Source organism: Radiomyces spectabilis, assembly GCF_025331425.1.
Source record: "Radiomyces spectabilis strain NRRL 2753 chromosome Unknown BYT42scaffold_9, whole genome shotgun sequence".
Classification (NCBI taxonomy): domain Eukaryota; kingdom Fungi; phylum Mucoromycota; class Mucoromycetes; order Mucorales; family Radiomycetaceae; genus Radiomyces; species Radiomyces spectabilis.
In genome coordinates, this window is record NW_026251934.1 from 1,592,788 (window position 1) to 1,606,741 (window position 13,954).

The window sequence follows — 13,954 nt, forward strand, 5'->3', positions numbered from 1 at the left end:
AAAGATAGTGGATCCCGTCACGCTATTGCTAAGATGGATACGATGAGTTTCAACCCTTCTTCCCACTGCAAAAAAAAAATTGGGAGGGCGTGACGTCACTTTGATGACGTTTCAGACGGACCCCTGAGGCCCCAGTGGAGGGTTGAATTAAAAAAAAAAAGTTGTGGTCAAAAAAAAAGTTCGCTTTTTTGTGTTTCGTTTCTTCCACGTAAAAAACAGCCTCCACAATCATGCTTAGAAACGTTGCTCGCGTTGCTCGTCCTTTGTCACTTGCGGCTGCCGCTCGCGGTCTTGCACCTGCTGTAAGTCTCTTTTTTTTTTTACATTACACAAATCATACAAAAAAAAAACAAAGCAAGAGAGAACATGGCGGAAATGCCCTCAACCTCCCTTTCCCCCTCGTGGCGTCATTTTGGTTTGGGTTGTCTCTCTTGAGAGAGAGCCCTCTCGCTCCCCCCAACCCCCAAGAGTAAACAACCATGTTCAAATCCCTTGACGACCGACCTTGCAATCAAACTCTTTCTTTAAAAAATGATCCTTTATCCGGGGATTCCCCCATTCGGCATTTCCTCATGCTCTCATTTGCCTTGTTCTTTATTTTTATTTTTTCCAGTTGACATGCGTACTGATCATCCTGTTCTTGTTTATAGGCCCGTCTTAACCTCGGCGCTGTTGCAGCTGCTGCCCGTACCTACGCCTCGGCTAAGCCTTCCACTTCGGAGGTCTCTTCGATCTTGGAGCAACGTATCCTCGGTTCGTCTTCTGAAGTCGATCTTCAGGAAACCGGTCGCGTCTTGTCCATTGGTGACGGTATCGCCCGTGTTTACGGTTTGAAGAACTGCCAGGCCGAAGAAATGGTGGAATTCTCCAGCGGTCTCAAGGTAATAAAAAAAACGAGTTTCTTCCCCCCCCCCCCTTGTGTTGGGAAGGTCAAGCGACTATGAATGATAATGGTGTCTAACGCTCTTTTTTTTTTTCTTCTTCTTTGACGCCAGGGTATGGCCCTTAACTTGGAAGCTGACAATGTCGGTATTGTCGTTTTCGGTAACGATCGTTTGATCAAGGAAGGTGACACCGTCAAGCGTACTGGTGCTATTGTCGACGTCCCAATTGGTCCCGGTATCCTCGGCCGTGTCGTTGATGCTTTGGGTAACCCCATTGATGGTAAGGGTCCTCTTGAGACCGTTGGCCGTTCCCGTGTCCAGGTCAAGGCTCCCGGTATTTTGCCCCGTCACTCTGTCAACGAGCCCATGCAGACTGGTATCAAGTCCGTTGATTCCATGGTCCCTATCGGTCGTGGTCAGCGTGAATTGATTATTGGTGATCGTCAGACTGGTAAGACCGCCGTTGCCCTCGATACCATTCTTAACCAGAAGAACTGGAACAACGGTAACGACGAGTCCAAGAAGTTGTACTGTATCTACGTTGCTGTCGGTCAGAAGCGTTCCACTGTTGCTCAGCTCGTCCGTACTCTCGAAGAGAACGATGCCATGAAGTACACCATTGTCGTCGCTGCTACTGCTTCCGAAGCCGCTCCCCTTCAGTACCTCGCTCCTTTCTCCGGTGCCGCTTTGGGTGAATGGTTCCGTGACAACGGTCGTCACTCTTTGATCATCTATGACGATTTGTCCAAGCAGGCTGTTGCTTACCGTCAAATGTCTCTTTTGCTTCGTCGTCCCCCCGGTCGTGAAGCTTACCCCGGTGACGTTTTCTACCTTCACTCCCGTTTGTTGGAACGTGCTGCCAAGATGAACAAGGATTTCGGTTATGGTTCCATGACCGCTCTTCCCATCATTGAAACTCAGGGTGGTGATGTGTCTGCTTACATTCCTACCAACGTTATTTCCATTACCGATGGTCAGATTTTCTTGGAAGCCGAACTTTTCTTCAAGGGTATCCGTCCCTCCATTAACGTCGGTCTTTCCGTGTCCCGTGTCGGTTCCGCCGCCCAGACCAAGGCCATGAAGCAGGTCGCTGGTTCCTTGAAGCTTTTCTTGGCTCAGTACCGTGAAGTTGCTGCTTTCGCTCAGTTCGGTTCCGATTTGGATGCCTCCACTCAATTCTTGTTGAACCGTGGTGCCCGTCTTACTGAATTGTTGAAGCAACCCCAGTACTCTCCCTTGCCCATCCAGGTCCAGGTCCCCATTGTGTTCGCTGGTGTCAACGGTTTCCTTGACAAGATCCCCGTCAACAAGGTCGTCGACTGGGAAAAGGACTTTATCAGCCACATCCAATCCGAACAGGGTGCCGTCCTTGATGAAATCCGCACCCAGGGTGTCCTCTCCAAGGACCTCGAGGGCAAGCTCCGTACCATCTGCGAGAACCACTGCAAGACTTTCTACTAAATTATCGCTCTAGAGAAAGAATAAATAATCGAAATATACAAAAACGATAAAAGAGGAATGATTATCTGAAAAAAAAAAGACGGAATCCCCACTCAACAACAATATAAACAATTTTGTGATCCAATTATCATCTGTTCTTCAAGTATCGTCTGGGAATTAGTTCAAGCTTTTAATATGATGTGTTTGTATCGTGAAAAATGTGTGAAAATGATTTGGGAATAATGACGGGTTATGTAAGAGCGGGATATTGAGTAGGTTTGACTAGATGACTAGGCGACTATTACGAATGGTAATGGGATCATGGATTTTGAACCAGTCAAAAACATGGATTATAAATCGGTCATTTTTGTAGATATGTCTTTTGTGCAAGCTTCCAGTGCGTTCCACTGACCGGTTAATTGCGCCGAGAACTTCAATTGCAGTTCAACAAAATCCCGATACACAAACGTAATGAACCTCTGCTCTTGATGCAGGTAAGCGAGTTCGGCCGTGAGACAGTACTGTATGTATATTTGTCGTTGTTGTTGCAATGTCATCCCGGCAGTGTAAAACTTGTCCGTGTCGCTCACTTTGTGCTGTGCATGAACGCCTGACCGCGGCGATGATGATCGTCCTGCTAATCCTTCAATATGTGTTTTCTGCAAAAGCTTGTTTTTACGGTCTAGCATTGACTATGCAGAAGCGATGTTATAAACAGACCAGGGACCAAATTAAACGAGGCATTACTTACTGCGAATCCGAGAAAAAGCTCATAGTGACGCCGCAGATTTTCTAGGATTTGATCGTTCAACAATGTTGCCTATCAATCCATGAACATTATCAGGATCGGCCATATCGCGACCTCCCACGAGGCGGCTTTTTTTTAACTGTACTTACTTGCTCATCTAGAGTTAGGCCTGTGCGATGCATGGATTTAGATACGGCTTCACATCCTTTAATAATATCAATACAGGATGAACATGAGTGCATGCAACAAGGAGTGTTTGTCTCGGCTTCATTCAGGGCACTAGACAACGAAAAAAGTAAGGACGAGTCCCCCCCCCAAAAAAAAAAAAAAAAAAAAAAAAAAAAAAAAACTCTCCACGCACGCAAGTCACCACTTACTTGACTGTGATACTGTAGCGAATGTAATCCATGGCATTGGCTTCTTTTGTACCTATCATATTTTCCATGGCCTCACACAGTGTTTGGTATTGCCGTATAGCGAGCGACAACCGTTTCTTCATGCGGATCAGCTGATCGTTCAAATCGCGTGGAATATTGCGTTCCAATTCACCGATATCATATTCGCCGCGAACAAACTCTTCATAAAGACTCGGTTTATGCATCTTGTACCAGGTGGCAAATGCCTATGACGTGATTTAATGATGACCATGATGAGCGTTAACGTATCCATAAAAAAAGCCCCCCGCGCCCTCTCAAGAATCATGTAATACCCAAGGATAACCCAGAAATGCTTCCACCACTGGGTCTTTTCCAAGCACAGGATGACGCATGACGGCATTAATGAACCGATTAAGGCCGCGTTGACGTGCTTCCAGAAACGCTTCGTCTCCTAAAACCCGATCGAGTGAGTCCAACGTGTGCATTTTGCGGATGGCGCTGGCAGGAACATGGCTCGCTCACTTTTGCCGATTTTTTTGGGGGGCGGATTGGGAATCATGCGACACGCATAACGGCACACAAGTATTTCCCACAGCCAATACACGTCGCTGAATCGCCGAAGAACGCGCCAACCACGCTGGGGGGTTTCCACTACATAAACCACCTTTTTGAAGATGTAGCCTTCGCAGTGAGGCGCCATGGTGATCTTCACTTGACTAAACTTTAAATGCCACTTGTTCACTTTTTTACACCACCCTGTATCCTCCGGACGCAACGGCTGGTCAACCTCGGTAGCAGGTGAAGTGGCATGACTGGTACTATTATCACACAGCCGATCACCGTCGTCCAAGGCATAGCGACTTAGAGGATCGTCCATGGTAAGAATATAACAAGTCGAGACCAAAGCAGAGAAAAATAACTAGAATAAAGGATGAATTGCATGTTAGATTGAACCACACCATTCACATTGATGTTATAGAGACATTACGTTATGCAAAGAAACGATGCAACCACAGGCAAAAGCTGCTTGAATTTTGGTGATTGTGGAGTTTGAATTTAACCCTTTTTGAACCATTTCATCACATCATGCGATTGCAAACACGCACCTAGTAGTCGGGCTCTCGCTGATTCCATTCATACCAAAGATCCACATTGCCTAAAGTCTGATGGATTTTTGGCAGAAAAAGGTATACTGCATATAATCTCTTTTACACTTTCGTTAGCTTTGCTACATGATCTATTTGTTCCATTTTTGGCAACATGATGAACATTCGTGACAAGATTATCCCCTCTCGCAAAACTCCGTTTAATCAATCAACAGGTCTAACTCTGTAACCGATGAGATGCGGCTCAAAACAATGGTTCAGTGGCCAGTAACAAAGCTTGTTTCCATGTGCCCATGCTTCTACAGCGCAGTAGTAGACGGATGATATTGGACCAAGAAAAAAATTGCTTGGGTAAAGATTGCACAATATGAGGCATTTGCTTCCTCGATCACACTTCATGAACCAGCTATATCTCAACATTTACTGGCACTAGCAATGGGCTCTTGACTACGTTAGTGTCCTTCAATGCACAGGTCTCCGTAGTACTATTTGTAAGCTCATGAAGAGGCAGACACCAAATGCGGTTGAGGAAACACAATGGCTAGCTTTATCAAACCGAGGAGATGCTAAAAATTCGATCTTGTCCAAGATATATTACGTATCAAAGCATCGATAAAATTTTGAAAAAAGTGGAGACTACGTTTGCGAAGTGGCAACCATACCGTGCCTTCATGTTTCCATGATTTCTAGTACAATGTGAATGTAGCATTGCTATTTCGACGCGAGTATGCGGTAAAGGCGGAAGATCTCACTCTTGCGCCAGGGCTGAGATGAAGCATCGGACAATAATCTTTAGAATAACTCTCTCAACTACGGGAATACAACAAAGTCATGTCATGTCACAGTAACTATAGCAGCATCAGCGTTGTCCAAAGCAAAACTTATAAAACAAAGTGATCGAGAATCTGAGCACAACATATGGATCTAAAAGGATTTCAACATGGTAGTTTGACCGAGTATCACTACTCATATGCACAACCAAAGAAAAACGCGTCTAGGTTTTTCCAAGTGAGCCGCGTTTTGCAGGGCGTGTCATGGCGTAGGTGTTTGGAAGTCCACAGTACCAAAGTCGAGATGATGACGTGAGAGGCGCGTCTAAAAATTTCAAAAATTTGTTTGTGCAATTTTTTCTTTTCGACGCGTTCAATTTTCTTCTCCCACCTGCTTTTTCACCTTTTTTTTCTCCTTATTTTTCTGTACGTAAGTATTGCTGCTGGAGTTGACTATGGGTGTGTTGTGTTTACGGTTATAAAGGGACCTCCCTCACAAAGGGACCACTTGGCTTTGCAGACGATGGGTGCCTGGATAACTGGGGCATCAGTCCCGAACAGCTTGGCACGACACATACTCTCTGTCTTTTGACGCGTTTCCCATGCGCTAATTATTGATGTTCACTTGGTCTCCATACCACCATTAGATCTCTTTACTATGCTTGAAGCTCGCCTCCAACAAGCTAAGCTCTTGAAATCGCTTCTTGAAGCCGTCAAAGAACTTGTCACCGAATGTAACTTTGAATGCAACGATTCCGGTATCGAACTCCAAGCTATGGACAACTCTCACGTCGCCCTTGTGTCCATGTTGCTCCGTTCCGATGGTTTTGACCCCTACCGCTGCGATCGCAATCTTCCCTTGGGTATCAATCTCACCAGCTTGAACAAGATTCTCAAGTGTGCTCGCAACGACGACATTCTCACCCTCAAGGCCGACGACGGCGGCGACGTGCTCAGCATGGTCTTTGAAAGCAAAGGTGAGTTCAAATGGGTGTGAAAGAACAAGGCAAAGTGTTGGCTTTTCTTGGTGGCTGACGGATTTTTGTCCTTGTAGACAGCGACAAGATCAGTGAATATGATTTGAAACTGATGGATATCGACAGCGAACATTTGGGTATTCCCGACACCACCTATGATGCGGTGGTCCATATGTCCTCGGTTCGTTTCCTCGAAATCTGCCGTGATTTGCAAATGATCAGTGATTCAGGTAATTATTCCAAGCCTGTGGTTTCGGTAGACCAGCAAACTAAAGAATGCATGCTGTTTTTGAACGTAGTGTTGGTGGAGTGCACAAAGGAAGGTATCAAATTCTCCAGTGAAGGTGAAGTGGGTAAAGGTGCCGTCACATTGAAGGCCAACGGTTCCGTCGATAATGTAAGTGTGTTGCTCCGGTGACTGTGTGACTGAAAAAAAGAAACTGATGGTGAATCGAATCGTGACCTTAGGAGGAAGAAGCGACAGTGATTGAACTCCAGCAAAGTGTGTCCATGTCCTTCTCTGTCAAGTACCTTGTCAGTTTCACAAAAGCCACTCCTTTGTCCAGCCGTGTCAGCTTAAACCTTTCAAGTGAAGTGCCTTTGCTTGTCGAATACAAGCTTGACAATCTCGGTTATGTCAGATACTACTTGGCACCCAAGATTGGCGAAGAAGATTAAGCAAAAAACAAACTCATAATGATGATCCAAGGTCACCAAAAAAAAAAAAGAGTCGCTTCTCTTCCACCTTGGTTTTCATCATTCCTCATCATTCCTTGAAGCTGTTCACAAACTTAAAAAAAGCATCTTTTCTTTTTAATGGGCTATTTTTTCTTCTTTCTTCCTTTCACCCTCCCTTTTGTTTTTATCAATTTTTTTTTTTTTTTTATTCATCTGGCAAAATACAAAAAAGAAAAAAAAAAGCTTGTTTGCAATCTCCTTTTTTTTTAGTGTTACAGCAGCAAATAATTGGTGCCTTTTTTTTGGACGTGGAAGAGGCGCCGAAATGTAAACAAAAGAATCTTGACATTTGGGTACAATGCTTCAAATACGGCATGCATGTTACTGTTACGTGGTACAACAAGGCGCAGCCGGGATTAAGTTAAATCATTTCCTATTCGCGTGGCAGCCCAGCCAGGCAGGGGTCCCCGATCGCTGGAACAGGACGTACAAATAAATCGTTTTTTACTGACCTTTATTTATTGGCGAAAAACAGAATTCATCAAAACATTGCAGTCAGAAACGGCGTATAAATAAATCAATACAAATGACAACACTCAGGTGTGCCATTCTTTTATGCCCTTTTTTTTATTAGAAGATTAAGTAGTTAAACGATGGCGCTAAGGAATTTTTCTTACTGCCAAATAAATAAAGGATACAAATGAACAAAAAAGAAATGCTATGTACAAGGTCATGACGTCTATGTGAAATGAGTGATGCCGATAATAAATAGAAGAATTGATTCATACGGTGCCATAAGCGGGTAAACGGATGGAGTCATAGACAGGAAGAGCGTCGGCATATTCAATTGCGCGCATAAACTGAGGACATTGTAAGGGCACGGCGCCTGCTTCGACCTTGGTCGTGTAGAGTTGGGTATCGGGCGAAGCTTTGATGCCGTAACCGAGGGTGCCAATGGTGATGGGCAAGTCAACCGTCACCGTCGACGACCAGATACCGCCCAAAGGTCCTTTGCGCTTGATCGTCACTCGGAGCAAGTAGTCGACGGTCATCAGGCGACCGTAGTCAAACGAAGGCGTCACATCCTTGGCCAGTGGGAGTTCCAAGCGGGTGTAGGAATGACGATCCATGTATTCCTTTGGCTGAACCGATGTGGTTGCAATCACTTTGACCAGTTTCTGTGAGACGCCGTGGATGATAGCGGTTGATTGCTGTCGAAGCTCGGCCGTAATCGAGCTGGCGTGAGGTTTCTTGTCCGCGGTGGTAGCGAGATCCACTGACAGTTGAACCGTGTCTCCAGGTACGTAGTCCAACATACACGTGGAGACGCTGGCTTCCATGTCCGGTCGTGATGCATGTTTGACGGCCGGCTCCTTCAACATGGTGGTTTCAATAAAAGGCATGTAAAGGATGCGACGAGTTACAGACAGAGGTACATGCAGTTTCTTGGGTTCGTCAATCTGAGCCGTCAACTCAAACCGACAATGGTAGACTTCATGTTCCATCGATGGAGGGTATTGAATCAGTGGCATTTGTACCGTGAATGGAAAAGTATAGGAGGATCCGCCGAGTTTCTGGCCTGGGCGATCGCGTTGCCACAACACTTGTTGGATGGCAAACAGTTTATGTTCTTTGGTGCTGTCGGAAACGTGGTATCCCATGGATGACGATGCAAATCCTTCCGAGGCGCGGAATACAAGCCGGACGCGTTCAGCTTCCAATGGTTGTGTAAGGTTCAAATGAACAATGCCTGTAAAAATCACGAAACCATGGTGTCAATATCGGATGAAATAATATATCAAAAAAAAAAAAAAAAAAAATCGAAACTGAAGGTGACATTTACCTTGGAAAACGGAACCGGGACCATAGACGTGTTCGTCATGGATCGACCAACCGAATTCGGGAAATAATTCAATTGATAAAGGACTACCAGAAGCACTGTGCATGCTTGATAAAGATGAGATGTAGGAGCAAAAAAAAGAAAGTAAAAAGACTTGTTTGTATAACGAGGAAAGAACCGTAAATGTTTACGCCGAGCTCGATTTATATAGACCAGCGAACTGGGAAGACCCAAAAAAAAAACCAGGGAAATCTTGTACTCGGAATTACGCAAGTTACTAGGCAAAATTTGATTTGAGATGTGGTACTGTGAGTTTTCCATGTGTGATTTGTCATACGACAGTGAATGCATGGATCTACGCGCCTGCCGCAGCAATCCAATGGTAACAGTTTCCACCGCAGTAACAAGGTTTTTTTTTCTTGTCTCACCAAACTCAAAATGACGGATTCATTTGACGCCGCTTCCAACCCCCCCCCCTTTTTTTTTTGGTTGTCATCCCCCACGTTCTAGTCTTTCCTCTTCTTTTTTTACTTCCGAAAAAAGCTACGCTGAGAAAAAACTACAAATTGTCTCCGATGTTACGGAATGAAAAAAAAATACAAGATTTCGCTGGTATTCCTAATTGGGAATAGACACAATTTTTTGTGGTGAACAATGACGTTGGCAAAAAAAAAAAAAAATAGGATGATCGTCTGGAGGTCCCCATAGTTTACTGTTTTTTATTTACAAGTCGGGTTCCACTTTTTTTTTTCTGTAATGGTATCATCCTCAACCCCCACCACCCAAAAAATGATCTACTCGAGCTACCCTTTCTATACACGTGATACATGAATGGTTACATCATACAAATGAATCGGAAGCATGAAACAATGCTAAGCATGAATGAAAATTAAAAAGGCACATTATTCGTTGGCAATGCCATCAAGCTAATGGTGCGCTTGCGTGGTCATCATGATGGGACATACTGTCGGAATAATAGGAGGGTAATCGAGTTGCTTCATATTGTGGCAGGGCATCTTCGTATTCAACCACCCGGATAAATTTCGGTACAGGTAGTACGGGAGAAGGAGACGATGATGGTTGAGCGGGATCGTCGAAAACACTTTGGAACATTGTATACACTTGGAGATCCTGAGCTGCACGGACTCCGTAACCTAACGTGCCAATGGTCACCGGCAGTTCCAATGACGGGACGGATACCAGCAGCTTGCTTAATCCACTTTTCGCTCGTCCAAGAGCAAGGTGCAATTTGTAACTAATGGCAATCACACGACCGTAACTAAACGACGGTATCAGATCATTCGGAAGTTCAAGACCACAGTCGACGGATGTATTGCCGTTCAGTGCCGTCTTTTTCGAACAGATCTGGTGGATTTGATTGGGTATGGCATCTTCCTGATTCATAAAGGTCGTCACTCTGTACAGCGTGAGGGTCAAGGTATCGCCTCGTCGAGCCCCGGAAAGGGAAAGCGCTGTCACCTGAATTGTATCACCTGGGAGATAATCAAGCGAGTTCATTTTGACTTTAATGTGATCATCTTGGGCATCACCAAGATCTTTGATAAGGGGTGTTTTCAAAAGACAGGTTTCCACAAAAGGCATGTAATGGACCGGTTTATGCGTAACCAGGGATTTTTGTCCAGCATTCATCATATCCAGGGTAGCTGTCAATCGAAAACTACATTTGTATCGGCAGCAGTCCATGGAGGGAGGGAATTGGACCATGGGCATCTGAAGGATAAACGGGTAACTGTCACGAAGACCTTGGCTGTTGCTGTGGCTGCTGCTGCTGCTGTTGTTGCTATCCCACAAGATTCGCTGAGTCCCAAAGAATTGTTGATGACGTGCATTGACAATGTGTTTGTGATGGACACAATGCAACGGCACCGATTCGGACGCATGAAAGACAATGCGCAGCTGCTTGGGATGCATCCCTGGCAGTAACACCACGCGTACAACGCCTGTGAAAAAATGGAATTTTTTAGCGTTTGCATACTATTGCTTCGTCACCGTCTTATTGTTAGACAGGAAATTCTGTCACCTTTGAAAATCGACCCTGGGCCATACACTGGCTCGTTCTTGTGAGTCCAGCCAAATTCAGGCAAGAGCTCAATCGTTAGAGCGGCCGCATCATGCGCAACTTGCTTTTTCTTAAACATGGAGTTCACAGTATAGATACGAAAGAGGAAGGCGAAACGAAACAAAAAATACGGAGCGTGGCACAACTGACTATTTATTTCATCCCGGATTTCAACATCCGCCATCACTTTTATACCGCCCCGACCTACCCGTTATGGTAAACCATATACCGGTCCCATCGGCAAAGCCCACATTTTCCATCGCATTGGGATCAAATTGTGATGACCATCTGTTTTTTGATCCGAGTAAATCGGTTTGTTTTTATCAGCGCTAATAAAACGCACAACTGATTCATGGTCTAATCAATCGATTAGAAAGTGTCTGTCTATGCAGAATCAAAAAACTTCTTCATTACGATAGAAAAAAAAAGGGGGGGGCTATGTTTCTTGTTGTTGTTTTGTTTTTTCTTTCGCTATGATGTGTCATCTTTGTCATCGAACCGCAGCATAATTACACATGATAAATGGGGCTTGATCCATGTAGTTACTGAATATGTGCGTGTCGACCTTTCTTTTTGTGTTACAATAGAATCCGAGGTACTGGAATGACTCAAAGAACCTATATTCATTTTTTGTTTTTTTGGTTGCTTTTTTGTTTTTTTTTGTTTTTCATGGCCCTCTGTAAAATGTTATGTGACTACGTAGAGTAGGTCCCACAGGAGCTGCGCATTCTCGCTGCGGCTATTTTTTCTCGGGTAGGACTAACGCGTTTAAAGAGAGACAATAGAATAACAAGCTAGTGCTCATCGTCCAGCAATCGATGATTACTGTACGTACGTCATACCATCATTGTAACCGCCATCGTATGTTTGTGAAATGCAAGAATTTTTTATTGCGAAGTAAACTTCACATATATATTGTATGATCTCAACGCATGCAAAGAAAAAAGTAGGACTGATAAGGATTTGGAAATGTCTCAGATGGTCAGGGCGTGGTAAACAGGAGAGAACGGGAATTTTTGGCTGTCAAGCCTTGATAGAGTCTATATCAGTCAAAGATAAGAGGACTATATTTCAAACTTCCAGACGGACGGCAATAGATGAGTCAAGCGCAGGCTTTTGGGGTATAACTGAGGACGCGTCGTTGGCAAGGATAGCCAAAAGGCAATCCCTTGGCGTCTATATGCCAAGTCAACCATAACGCTTGACATTGTGTAGGAGCGTATCGATAATAGTGCAAAGGACTCAATTACTGGCTATTGTTGGGTATATAATAAGTCATAGTCATGCAATTAGCACAAGGACCAATTTTCAAAAGGAAAACATAACGTTGTTGATTTTATGGAGGTCACGGCGTCTTTCTCTTGGCAGACGGCGATAGGGCCACGGTCTGAGTGTTTCCCAGGCCAAGAAGCAATCTTACAGCCAATCAAAAATTAATGTCATTGGCCAATCAATGTCAGTTGTAATGTTTCTTAGGAATGAAGTCATCCGTTTTGCTTGGAAATCTTGATGCATTCTGCTTTCTGATATCAATATGAAATGCTCCAGAACTTGATCCAAAAGAGGTATGCGTGCCATTATTACTGGGCCTACTACGACAGCAACACAGCACAATACCGGGTGCTGTCTCTGCTGCACGTTTGATTGCGGTCAGCGCAAAGTAAATATAAAAAAATGACATCCCGATACGCACGCAAAAGAGAAATGCTGGCGGATATGTAAGTCCTGGAACTGTAACAGGTCAGTACATGAAGTTCTTAAAAATAACATTAAGAGGTAAATATCCGCATATGAAAGGCCTTGATATAGCTACGGATAAAGCGTCCATTCATACGCATGAAAACATAATGAAGTATAATGCTGAATATCGCTGAATACAAATGTGGACACTTTCCTACTTATTCTCCCATGCTTAACCAATGGAACTTCCCTGGGTAGTGGAAAAAAAGATTTTTGCAGAAAGATACAAAATCAAAAAGAATTACGGAAGCCTGCAACAGCGTGGAAAAAAGTCGCTTCAAAGGCTTTGTTTCGCATTTTTACAAGCGCCGGGAAAGATGTCAAAGCAAGACCCCATGCATTTACCACTCATAGTACAGTACATCAATAAGAAGGAGTAAACGACACGACGACCAGCAACGAAAAAAAATCGGTGCGCTATGAAATCCGACAGCAACAACTGCTTCTTATTATGTACAATGGGATGGATGATGCAATGCTAATTGATTGATTTATTTAATGGAAGTTGAGTGATGACAGATCAGATACTTCTCGTAAATTCTTGATAATGAAATTTGCAACGAGTTTGTTGGCTGCCACAATGGTCGGAGCATGGAGGTCAGCCATGGTCGCCAATGATTTGGCGAGATGTTCGTTGTTCAGTATTGGCACTGTCGTCGTATTGTTGCATGCACGGAGAATATCGTCAAAGGCCCGTTTTATTTTCCCAGTGACCTTGCTTGCAAAGCGGCTGAACGAAAGAGAATGGCCGCAGGGTTGTTGATTTGGTCATAATCCGCAATTGTAAAAACTGTGAAAGGGTAGCATAGGTGAGCTTGCGTGAGCGGGCCGAAAGCACGGACAAGGTCGTAGGTTGACGCGGCATCGAACTTGGGGCGAATTTGTCTGAGTTGATACAAGATTAACGAATCCGAGAGACGGGTGACACCTTCGGCTTCCGTGTTCATCATGGCCGTGGCTTGTGCAGGCATTTCTTGTCCACAAAGATTCTAGTGGACATGCTGTCGGTGAACGTGGTAATTTCAAAGTTTCTTATAAATGCCCTAGCTGAACTGCGATTTCACTGTGACGCCCTTTGAGATAACGTAGGTTGGCTGCGGGGCAGTGCGCTGTAGCAGAGGGAAGCATGCAAAGGTTCGAGGACGGTACAAATGGAGTAGCTCTGGTGAAGAAAAGATCCAATGCGCACGGCTCCTCCAAGTGGAAGCCCTGGTCTTGGTGCAGCCTCCACCATTTTCAAGGGTGTCTTGCCCTTTCTTGGCAGGTGTCGCATTGCTGAACGACGTCTCGGGTCCCATCGTAAAGTTGGGTACG

At 44.6% G+C, this 13,954-nt stretch overlaps 6 protein-coding genes across 6 annotated transcripts; 2 read left to right on the top strand and 4 right to left on the bottom strand.

The window, feature by feature from the left end:
• Positions 1-192: 192 nt before the first annotated feature.
• BYT42DRAFT_577321 (ATP synthase subunit alpha) lies at positions 193-2,346 on the top strand (the record flags this gene model as incomplete). The annotated part of the gene is made up of 3 exons (XM_051569155.1): positions 193-302; positions 651-881; positions 996-2,346. The coding sequence occupies exons 1-3, from the start codon at positions 231-233 to the stop codon at positions 2,343-2,345; spliced, it is 1,653 nt and encodes a 550-aa protein (XP_051421960.1). The 5' UTR covers positions 193-230.
• Positions 2,347-2,674: 328 nt separating this feature from the next.
• Positions 2,675-4,326, bottom strand: BYT42DRAFT_547693 (uncharacterized protein; the record flags this gene model as incomplete). Its single annotated transcript, XM_051565964.1, has 6 exons — positions 2,675-3,016; positions 3,076-3,144; positions 3,222-3,351; positions 3,450-3,694; positions 3,782-3,900; positions 3,972-4,326. The coding sequence occupies 6 exons, from the start codon at positions 4,324-4,326 to the stop codon at positions 2,675-2,677; spliced, it is 1,260 nt and encodes a 419-aa protein (XP_051421961.1).
• A 1,657-nt stretch (positions 4,327-5,983) lies between these two features.
• Positions 5,984-6,980, top strand: BYT42DRAFT_615831 (proliferating cell nuclear antigen; the record flags this gene model as incomplete). The annotated part of the gene is made up of 4 exons (XM_051572002.1): positions 5,984-6,302; positions 6,380-6,532; positions 6,602-6,699; positions 6,771-6,980. The coding sequence occupies 4 exons, from the start codon at positions 5,984-5,986 to the stop codon at positions 6,978-6,980; spliced, it is 780 nt and encodes a 259-aa protein (XP_051421962.1).
• A 488-nt stretch (positions 6,981-7,468) lies between these two features.
• Positions 7,469-9,277, bottom strand: BYT42DRAFT_577335 (uncharacterized protein). The gene is made up of 3 exons (XM_051569156.1): positions 9,158-9,277; positions 8,824-9,097; positions 7,469-8,730 (listed from the first exon to the last, which is right to left on the bottom strand). Exons 2-3 carry the CDS (start codon positions 8,924-8,926, stop codon positions 7,763-7,765), a joined length of 1,071 nt encoding a protein of 356 aa, XP_051421963.1. The 5' UTR covers positions 8,927-9,097; positions 9,158-9,277; the 3' UTR covers positions 7,469-7,762.
• A 136-nt stretch (positions 9,278-9,413) lies between these two features.
• On the bottom strand, positions 9,414-11,028 carry BYT42DRAFT_646631 (uncharacterized protein). The gene is made up of 2 exons (XM_051572686.1): positions 10,862-11,028; positions 9,414-10,781 (listed from the first exon to the last, which is right to left on the bottom strand). The coding sequence occupies exons 1-2, from the start codon at positions 10,977-10,979 to the stop codon at positions 9,742-9,744; spliced, it is 1,158 nt and encodes a 385-aa protein (XP_051421964.1). The 5' UTR covers positions 10,980-11,028; the 3' UTR covers positions 9,414-9,741.
• A 2,107-nt stretch (positions 11,029-13,135) lies between these two features.
• Positions 13,136-13,611, bottom strand: BYT42DRAFT_615834 (uncharacterized protein; the record flags this gene model as incomplete). Its single annotated transcript, XM_051572003.1, has 2 exons — positions 13,136-13,290; positions 13,377-13,611. 2 exons carry the CDS (start codon positions 13,609-13,611, stop codon positions 13,136-13,138), a joined length of 390 nt encoding a protein of 129 aa, XP_051421965.1.
• Between the last annotated feature and the right edge of the window lie 343 nt (positions 13,612-13,954).

Excerpts from the sequence above, each read along its gene's own strand:
- BYT42DRAFT_577335 (XM_051569156.1), bottom strand. The coding sequence starts at position 8,926 with ATGCACAGTGCTTCTGGTAGTCCTTTATCAATTGAATTATTTCCCGAA. Across the intron at positions 8,731-8,823 it reads TCCCGGTTCCGTTTTCCAAG|GCATTGTTCATTTGAACCTT; the intron begins GTAAATGTCACC and ends TGATTTTTACAG.
- BYT42DRAFT_646631 (XM_051572686.1), bottom strand. The coding sequence starts at position 10,979 with ATGTTTAAGAAAAAGCAAGTTGCGCATGATGCGGCCGCTCTAACGATT. Across the intron at positions 10,782-10,861 it reads CCCAGGGTCGATTTTCAAAG|GCGTTGTACGCGTGGTGTTA; the intron begins GTGACAGAATTT and ends ATTTTTTCACAG.